Source organism: Muscardinus avellanarius (assembly GCF_963383645.1).
Source record: "Muscardinus avellanarius genome assembly, chromosome: 10".
NCBI lineage: Eukaryota > Metazoa > Chordata > Mammalia > Rodentia > Gliridae > Muscardinus > Muscardinus avellanarius.
The window spans coordinates 56,339,321-56,349,662 of NC_137796.1; the positions used below are offsets into that span (position 1 = coordinate 56,339,321).

At 47.3% G+C, this 10,342-nt stretch overlaps 1 protein-coding gene across 1 annotated transcript; it reads left to right on the forward strand.

Annotated features, from left to right (window-relative positions):
• Window positions 1-820: 820 nt before the first annotated feature.
• SNRPD2 (small nuclear ribonucleoprotein D2 polypeptide) lies at window positions 821-4,999 on the forward strand (the record flags this gene model as incomplete). Its single annotated transcript, XM_080703392.1, has 2 exons — window positions 821-972; window positions 4,799-4,999. The coding sequence occupies 2 exons, from the start codon at window positions 821-823 to the stop codon at window positions 4,971-4,973; spliced, it is 327 nt and encodes a 108-aa protein (XP_080559518.1). The 3' UTR covers window positions 4,974-4,999.
• Between the last annotated feature and the right edge of the window lie 5,343 nt (window positions 5,000-10,342).

A 10,342-nucleotide genomic window follows, 5' to 3' on the forward strand; every position in this document is an offset into this window, starting at 1 on the left:
TCTATTTCCAAGCTATACCCCCAACCCTTTTTGTATTTCTAGGTTTTGTTTTTTGTTTTAGACAGTCTAGCTAGGTTGCGGAGAGTTCCACTTATTTGCTGAGGCTGCCCTTGAATCCGTCATCTTTCTGCCAAGTGCTACAGACATGCTGCACCTCCGCACCCTGCAGATAGGAGTTTTGCCCAGAAACTAAAATGAAGTTGGTCTTATTAGAGAAAGGGAACACCGTGTAGAATTAGTTGGGGGTGATTGACTGGTCTGGAGCTCAACCTGGGACAGACAAAGTTAGAAATGTGCATCATAGCCAGGTGTAGTGGCACATACATGTGATCCCAGTACTTGGGAGGCTGAGACAGGATCGCAGGTTCACAGGCAGCCTAAGCTACTTAGTGAGGCCCTCTGTAACTTAGTGAGACCCTGTTTCAAATAGAGAATAAAAAATAGTGCTGGAGATGTAGAATGCCCCTGGGTTCAATACCCGGTTCTGCAAAGAAAAGAAATGAAAAATAAAATGGGCCTAGGATATAGCTCAGTGGTAGAACAACCGTGGGTTCAATCCCCAGTACCATTAAAAACAAAAAAATAACATTAGGCTGGGGGTATAGCTCAGAAGTAGAATGTCTCTGAGTTCAATCCCCACTACCCCAAAAAGAAAAAGAAACATGTATCAGACATCCCCTTGGGGAAGCCATGTGAGACCACTGAGCAGGGAGGGTATCTTGGGCAGAGCCATGACCACGCATACTCCCAGCCCAAGCCCCTCACTTATGGATTCCATTCTTTCCTATTCAGGAGCCTCCTCAACAAACCCAAGAGTGAGATGACCCCAGAGGAACTGCAGAAGCGGGAAGAGGAGGAATTTAACACAGGGCCACTCTCTGTGCTCACGCAGTCGGTCAAGAACAACACCCAGGTGCTCATCAACTGCCGAAACAACAAGAAACTCCTGGGCCGCGTAAAGGCCTTTGACAGGTGAGCACCTGGGTCTTGAGAGGTGTATCCAGGCCAGGAAAAGCAGCTCCAGCTCTGGTTCGAGGAACCCAAATAACAGGTTTCTTAGAATCCCCGGGTCAGAGGAGGGGGGACCCACATCTTCAAACTTAGCAGAATGGGTGGGTGTTGTTACCCCAGCTGTGTGGTGTAGTGATACTGGGCATGTACCTAGGAGCCGCCCACCTGGATTCATGTCTCAGTTCTACCTCAGCAATCAGGTGCCTTTTGGCAAGTGATTCTTTATTTTCTGTACAGTGGCAAGAATCATGGGTATGGGTGCAGAGTGTTTCGAAGTTTTGTTCTGTTTTTTGTGTTGGGGATTGAACCCAGGGAAACTCTACCTCTGAGCTACATCTTCATTCTCAGACCTCTTTTATTTTGGAAATAGAGTCTTGCTAAGTTGCCGAGGCTGGCTTTGAACCTTTGATTCTCCTGTCTCAGCCTCCCAAGTATACTGAGATTACAGGTGTGCTCTACCATGCCTGGCTGGGTACAGAGATAAAATGACTTAATACATGTAGAGTGCCTGTACAGCATCTAGAACACAGACTCTTTAATCAGTTTTTAGTTATTTTATAGTTAATACATGCACCCATGTCAGGTGCTGTTTATACTACAGAGACACAGCAGGGGCTAAAACAAACATGCTTCCTATATTCAGGGAGTTTATGGAGTTGGTAGCAAAATGGAGAGGAAGCAGGTAAGTGTGCGTCATAAGTGATGCTGGAGTCAGATGTATTAGAGCACACTTGTAATCCCAGTACTTGGGAGGCTGAGAGAGGAGGTTCACAGGCTCACGGCCAGCCTCAGCTACTTAGTGAGGCCCTTTGAAACTTAGACCCTGTTTCCAAATAAAGAATAAAAAATAGGGCTGGGGGTATAACTTGGAAATAGAATGCCCCTGGGTTCAATCCCCAGTACCATAAAAATAAATAAATATAATGACACTCATTGAAAAGTTGTACGGATAAATGATATTTTGTTTTTTGGCACTGGGGATGAAACCCAAAGGCATTCTACCTCCAGGCTACACTCCTAGCCGGATTTTTTTTTTTTTTTTTTTTTTTTTTTAATTTGGAAACAAGGTCTCACTAGGTTGCTGAGCGCCTTGCTAAATAGCCGGGGCAGGTTTTGAACATGTGATCCTCCTGTCTCAGCCTTCCGAGGGAAGCTGGGATTACAAGCGTGTGTGCCACCATGCCAGGCTGATCAGTTTGTTTGTTTGTTTGTTTGTTTGTTTGTTTGTTTTGCAGTATTGGGAGATGAACCCAGGGGCATTCTATCTCTGAGCTACACCCCCAGGCCTATTTTTTTTTCCCCTTATTGTGGAAACCATCTGAGGAAGTAACCGCTGAGCTAAAGCCGACCCTTTTTCCTTTATTTTGAAACAGGGTCTCACTAAGTTGCAGAGGCCCTCACTAAGTAGCTTAGGCTGGCTTGTGAACCGCACTCCTTTGGTCTCAGCCTCCAGAATGCTGGGATTACAAGCGTGTGCCACCATGCCCAGCATAAATGAGATTTTGTATGAACAACAATGGCTTGTTATCTAACACATGGCAACCACTCAATAAACTTATAACTTGCAGTCTTTGATTAGCACTTGGGAAGTGCTTTCCTCATAGCAAAATGAGGGTTAATTTTACTTATTTGTTACAGTACTAGGGTGCAGGTGCAGTTTACCTGTGGCTATTTCCCCGACCTTTGTATTATTCATTTGTTTATTTATTTTGCAGTACTAGGTATTGGACCTAGAGACATTCTACCTCCAAGCTACTGTTCTGAAATAGGGTCTCACTAAGTTGTGGAGGGCCTCACTAAGTAAGCCCCTTGCCAGCTGGGGCTGGCCCCGAACCTAAACCTATAATTCCTCCCAAGTATTGGGATTACAAGCATGTACCACCATGCCAGCTTTTATTTTTTATACACACACATACACACACACACACATACATACATACCATACATATATATATATTTTTTTTTTTTTTTTTTTGCGGGTCTGGAAATGGAACCCAGAGGCATTTGACCTTGGATCTATACCCACTGCTCTATTTTTTTCTTTATTTTGAAACCGTGTCCAGCTTCTTATATTTTGAAGCAGGATCTTTTTAGTTCCTGAGGCTGGCCTTGAATTTGTGATCCTCCTGTCCCAGCCTTCAAAATACTGAGATTGCAGATTTATGTCACTGTGCCTGACTGTGAGGCTTAATTTGATAAAATATTTGCCGCTAGCTATTCTGTGACTGTAAACCAGTCTTGACTTTGAGCCCTAGTTTCCCCTTGAGTCAAATGAGTTGGAAGTGCTGAGCACAAGAGAGTAGACAGACCTGGACTCAGACCTGCCTCTGCTGCATCTGCCATAACACCCTGCCTCAGTTCTTGCTCTGGAGGCTTAGAGGTAACAATGTTCTCCTAATCTAGGTTTATATGACTACTACTTTTTAAAATTTGAGCTGGAGACAGGTGTGGTGGCACACGCCTGTAATCTCAGTACCTGGGAGGCTGAGACAGGAGGATTGCAGGTTCAAGGACCGTGTCGGCAAGGTGTGAGACTCATCAACTAAGTAAGACCCTGTTTCCAAATGGAACCCAGGGGCTTTCTACCTCCGAGCTACACCCCCAGCCCTAATTTTTATTCTTTATTTTGTAACAGGGTTTCACTGAGTTGCACAGGGGCTCACTAAGTAGTAGCTGAGACTGTCCACGAACTGCAGTCCTGTCTCCACCTCCCAAATGCTGAGATTACAGCAGGCACCACCACACCCAGCTTCAAATGATTTTTTTTTTTTTTTTTTTTTTTTTTTTTTTTTTTTTTTGTGGTACTGGGGATGGAACCCAGGGCATTCTACCTCCAAGCTACACCCCAACCCTATTTTTTATTTATTTTGAAACAGGGTCTCACTAAGTTGTGGAGGGCTCTCTAAGTAGCTGAGGCTGTCCACGATCGATGATCCTCTGGTCTCAGCCTCTTGAATGCTGAGATTGCAAGCGTGTGCCACCATGCCTGACGTTTCCAAATTTAAAAATACATATAAAAGAAAAAATAAAGGCTGGGCATGGTGGCACACACTTATAATCCCAGCATTTGGGAGGCTGAGACCGGAAGATCACAGTTCGCAGACAGCCTCAGCTACTTAGGCCCTCCACAACTCAGTGAGACCCTGTTTTCAAAATAAAGAATAAAAAGCAGGGCAGGGGGTGTAGCTTGGAGGTCACATGCCCCTGGGTTCCATCCTCAGACCCACAAAAAAGGGGGGGGGATAAAATAGGACTGAAGGTGTACCTTAGAATGTCCCTGGGTTCAATCCCCATTATTGCAAATAAATGCTGTATTTTTTTTTTTAATTCAATCTTCAGAACAGCTCTATGAGAAAGTATCATGATCGTTTCTACTTTAGAGAGGATGAAACTGAGGGTCAGAGGGATTACATTCTTTGTCTAAGCCTCAGCCTAAGAATGTGCAGAGGTGGCATTGGAAGCCTGGCTGTTCTAGCCCCAGGGTCTGCACCCTTCTCCACGTCAAGCTGCCGGAGGGGGACACAGCGCTTAGTGGTCAGAAGCCTCTCCCTAGCCAGGCACGGTGGCACACACTTGTGATCCCAGTACTCAGGAGGCTGAGACAGGAGGGTTGCAAGTTTGAAGACAGCCTCATCAAACAGTGAGACTCATCAACCTAGGAAGACCCTGTTTTAATATAAAAATAAAGTAGGACTAGGGTTGTAGCTTAGAGGTAGAATGTCCCTGGGTTCAATCCCCAGTACCACCAAAAAAAAGAAAAAAATCTTCCCCCTCCCCGCCCCACCAGGCACTGCAACATGGTGCTGGAGAATGTGAAGGAGATGTGGACCGAGGTCCCCAAGAGCGGCAAGGGCAAGAAGAAGTCCAAGCCAGTCAACAAGGACCGCTACATCTCCAAGATGTTTCTGCGTGGGGACTCGGTTATCGTGGTCCTGCGGAACCCGCTCATCGCTGGCAAGTAGGAGCCTCCCCCCTGTCAGAGCGCACTCCCCGCTCTTCGAAGACCAGCCCTTGGAAATGGAATAAAGCCTGTGTTTTTTTCTAATGGTATCTGTCTGTTCTCAGGGACTTAGGAGGGCGGAAGGCAGCTGGGCGGGGGCTAAACATTGGGAACAGGATCCTGAGCAGGTGAAGAGGCGCCCTCTCCCCCATCCAGGCCTCACTTCCCTGTCTGCAGAAAGGATAGATTAGAGCCGTAGATTCCCAAAGTGGGCAGTACTTCTCCTGAGGGGGGGGGGGGACATTGGGATGATCCAGGAGGGGGCATTTATATCCTTGGTACAGTGGGGAAGGTATTGAATAAAATAGGGCAGGAAGGTGCTGAGTAATTTTTTTTTTTTTCCTCTTACAAACAGGTAGTAAGGTGGGTGGTGGTGGCACAGGCTTGAAATCCCAGTACTTTGGGAGGCTGAGACAAGAGGATCACAGATTCAAGAATGGCCTCGGCAACTTGGTGACGTCCTGTATCCAAATAAAATAATAATAAAAAATAGAGCCGGCCGGGTGTGGTGGCGCACGCTTGTAATCCCCGTGCTTGGGAGGCAGAGACAGGAGGATCACGCAGGTTCAAAGCCAGCCTTGCTGGCTTGAGACCCTGTTTCCAAATAAAAATATAAAATAGGTCTAGGAGTGTAGCCTGGAGGTAGAAGTGTTTCCAGGAACCCCAGTACCACCAAAAAACAAAACAAAAAAAATAGAGCTTGGGTAGCTCAAAGGTAGAATGCCTCTGGGTTCTATCCCCAGCACAAAACTTACTATACCCCTAACCCCTGAATAGTAAGCCAGTACCAGTAGGTTTAGACAGAAGTGACCTCAGTGAGTGGGCCTAGCTGGAAGTGTGTGTGTGTGTGTGTGTGTGTGTGTGTGTGTGTGTGTGTGTGTGTATTGCACTGAGGACTGAACGGCATTCTATTTCTGAGCTATGTCCTCGGCCGTGTGTGTGTGTGTGTGTGTTTTACTGGAAATAGAACCCAGTGGCTTTCTACACCCAGGCTACACTCCCAGACCTTTTTTATATTTTTTGGAAATGGTCTCACTAAGTTTCTGAGAGCCTCACTAAGTAGCTGAGGCTGGCTTCAATCGATCCTCCCGTCTCAGCCTCCCAAGTGCTGGGATTACAAGTGTGCACCACCACTCCTGGCTTTTTCATTCTTATTTATATTTTGCAGTACCGGGAATGGAACCCAGGGGCATTCTACCTTCAAGACACTCCCAGCCCCCCCTTTTTTCCCAGATCTGGGGATGGAACCCAGGGGCATTTGACCTCCAAGCTACACCCCTTGCCTTACTTCTTATTCTTTATTTTGAAACAGGGTCTCACTGAGTTTCAAGGGGCCTCACTTAAGTAGTTGAGGTTGGCCATGAACCAAGATCCTCCTGTCTCAGCCTCCCAAATACTGGGATTACAAGCGTGTACCACCACGTCCGGCTTCAATTTTATTTTATTTTATTTATTTATTTATTTTTTGGTGGTACTGGGGTTCCTGGAAGCCCTTCTACCTCCGGGCTACACTCCCAGACCTATTTTTTACATTTTCATTTTGGAAACAGGGTCTCCTAAACCAGCGCGCGCGGCTGGCTTCGAACCTGCGCGATCCTCCTGTCTCTGCCTCCCAAGCGCGGGGATTACAAGCGTGCGCCACCACGCCCGGCTTCAATTTTATTTTGAAACAAGGTCTCACTAGGTTAATGAGTCTCACTACTTGCTGAAGCTGTCCTCGTCCTCGAACCTGCGGTCCTCCTGTCTCAGCCTCCCATGTCTCAGCCATGCCCTGCTGGAAAACCAGGTGCCTTCTATCTCTGGGCTACACCTCTAGACATTTTGTTTTTGTTTGGAAACAGAGTCTCACTAAGTTCCTGAGAGCCTCTCTAAATAGCTGAGGCTGAGCCGGATATGGTGGCCCATGCCTGTAATCCCAGTACCTGGGAGACTGAGATAGTAGGTTTGCAGAAAGCCTCAGCTACTTAGTGAAGCCCTCTGCAACTTATAAAAAGTAGGGTTGAGGGTGTAGCTAGAGGTAAACCGCCCCTGGATTCATTACCCAGAGCCAAAAAATAATAAAATAAATTTCTGAGACTATCCTTGAACCTCTGATCCTCTTGTCTCAGCCTCCCAAGTACTGTGATTACAGGCATACACCACCATGTTCAGCTCATTTTTTATTTTGAATCGGTCTCACTAACTTGCTGAGGGCCTCAAGCCTGCAGTCCTCTTCTCTCAGCCTTCTAAATACTGAAATTACACAGGTGTTCCACCATTCCTGGTCATGTGTATGTTACTGAGGATTGAACCCAGGAGCTCTACCTCCAAGCTACACCCTCACCCCGTTTTAGTTTTAGAGACTGGCAACATGGGTCAGCCAGCCTGTGGGGGTAATTCTGGAATCTCGTGCAGCCCTAGCCTGGAGTTACCATCATTTTACTCATTTTCTAGAAGTGAAAACAGGTACTGAGAAGTTAGGAATTTTCCCCAAGTGACACAGCTAGTAAGTAGCCAACCTTAAAATATGAGCCAGGAATCAGCATATTGGTGGATACTTGTAATCCTGGTACTTGAGAAGCTGAGACAGACCTATGAGACAGGCACATCATAGGTTTGAGGCCAGCCTCAGCAATTTAGCTGAGACCCTCACAACTCAGTGAGACCCAGTTTCAAATTAAAAAGGACTGGGGAGCCGAATGAGGTGGTGCACACTTGTAATCCCAGCATGTGGGAGGTTGAAACGAGGATTGCAGTTCACAGACAGCCTCAGCTACTTATTGAGGCCCTGTTTCAAAATAAAGAATAAAAAATAGGGCTGGGGTGTTGCTCAGAGGTAGAATGCCCCTGGATTCCATCCCCTGAACTACCAAAAAAAAAAAAAATAGTATATATACACATGCATGCACTTGTAATTTCAATTTGTGTGTGTATATAAAAGATTATATGTATATATAATCTTTTTTGTGTGGGTCTGGGGATGGAACCCAGGGGCATTTAACCTCCAAACTATACCCCCTGCCCTATTTTTTATTCTTTATTTTGAAACAGGGTCTCACTAATTTACAGAACCAAGTAGCTGAGGCTGTCCGCAAACCCCAATCCTCCAGTCTTAGCCTCCCAAATGCTGGGATTACAAGCGTATACCACCACGCCTGGCTCCTAGCCCTGTTTTTTATTCTTTGTTTTGAAACAGGGTCTCACTGAGTTGTAGAGGGCCTCACTAAGTAACTGAGGCTGGCTTCGAATCGCAATCCTCCTCTCAGCCTCCCAAATGCTGGGATTACAAGCATGCACCACCACACCTGGCTCTATATTTTATTTTTATTTTTTATTTTTTTGGTGGTACTGGGGATGGAACCCAGGGGCTTTCTATCTCCGGGCTGGCTATACTCCCAGACCTATTTTATACATTTTATTTGGAAACAGGGTCTCTTAAGCCAGCGCAGCTGACTTTGAACCTGCGCGATCCTCCTGTCTCTGCCTCCCAAGTGCGGGGATTACAAGCGTGTGCCACCATGCCCGGCTTATTCTTTATTTTTAAACAGGATCTCACTAAGTAGCTGAGGCTGGCCATGAACCTGCAATCCTCCCATACTGAGATTACAAGCATGCACCAACACGCCCAGCTCACCTTGTATATATATATCTTAACTAAGTATTAGGTATTAGAAGGTTACATGTTATATTACCCATTGAGGATTCCTTTATACGGGGGAGCACGGCAGGGTGGTGCCCATGTTTTCTTGTGGCAGAAGGTGAGCAAGACCATTGCAGGCCCTCACCCAGCTACATGGCCCACTTCACTCTTTTCTCTTTGCCAAGGAGATTGTCCCACCCCAGAAAGAAAAAAAGCAACTGTTTTCACACTTTATTTACCAGGCCCTACCCTAAGGCCCCACCCCTCCAGAACTCAAAATTATGGGGGTGCGCGGAGAGTCCTGCAGAGCCACAAGTTTGAAAAGTTTTCGTGTTCAGCTACAGGGCACGACTGTCCCGGGAGCTGGGGACCCCAGGGAAAATACAGCACCTAGGCACTAACTGGATCTAAGTGTGTTTATGTACAGGGGATGAACTTAGGGGCAAGGGTCTCGCGTGTGTGGGGGTGGTTCAGCCACAACGAGGCCATCGGCTTCCTCCCTAATTCTCCCGGTTCCTAGGGTGGAAGCAGGGGGATGTGCGTCCTCTCCTCAGCTAGCAGTGGGCCTGTGGCTGCTCTAGATAAGAGGTTTCAGCCTGTTCCAAGTTGCCTGTGTCTACCTCCACACCAAATTCTCCCCCACATCCAAGGGCCGCTGGTGTTCTGTGTCCAGCTTCCAGCTCTCCAGCGAGTTCCAGCGCCTTCAGCCCAGTCCCCTGAGTATCTTACAGTTGCTCCCAATGTCACATTTCCAAAAGAGCATGCTTGGTTCTCCCCTCCCTGCTTCTAGTGTCTCTGTCTTTCCTCTCTCCCCCACCCCAAAACCAAGGAGCCCTCCCTTTGCCTCGTGCAATTAGTGGATCCTGTCTTTTTTTTGCAGGTCTGGGGATGGAACCCAGGGCCATTCAATCTCCGAGCTACACCTGCTGCCCTATTTTTTATTCTTTATTTTTGAAACAAGGTCTCACTAAGTAGTTGAGGCTATCTGCGAACCTTGATCCTCGCGAATGCTGGGATTGCAAGCGTGTGCCACCACACCGGGCTTCCTGTCTACCTTTGACACAGCTCCAGAATCTAACTGCTCTTTACCCCTCGTGGCCTCCATCCTGGTTCAGCCATCCCTCCTCTCTGGGCTCCTGGTTCCACCCCTGCCCTGACAATCTGTTCCCCCACAGGGCAGGCAAAGGGATCCATTTGAAGCAGCCCATGAGGCCCTTTTGCTAAAATCGTCAGTGCACCTGGAATAAAATCCAGTTCCTGTGCCCTGCCCACTTCTCATCCCTATCTGTGGGCTCTGGCTTATTCCACTACAGCCACTTAGGCCTCCTCTCTGTTCTTAGCCAGGGACAAGCTCCTTCCTGCCCCCCAAGGCCTTTCCACAAGCCGTTCCTTCTGCCTGGAGTCTTGTCCTCCAGTTCTTCCCCAAGTTGTCTCCTTCACCTCTTTGCGGCATACATGTCACCTCCTCGGAGATGTCCTCCCAGTCCGCGCCAGGCCCCTTCTACATTCTCCGCAAGAGCCATTCCAGAGCAAGTGTGAGTTGATGTTTCATATTCACAGTCGGCTTCCCCCACTCAGTTGTGATCTCCAGGAGGGCAGTGAACCTTGTCTTCTGTTTCCTTCCCCATTTCCCCAGCGTCCCCCTACAGCGGGTCTGGTACACAGTAGGCACTCAATAAACATGTGCTAACTGAAGACAGGATTCCTAGGAC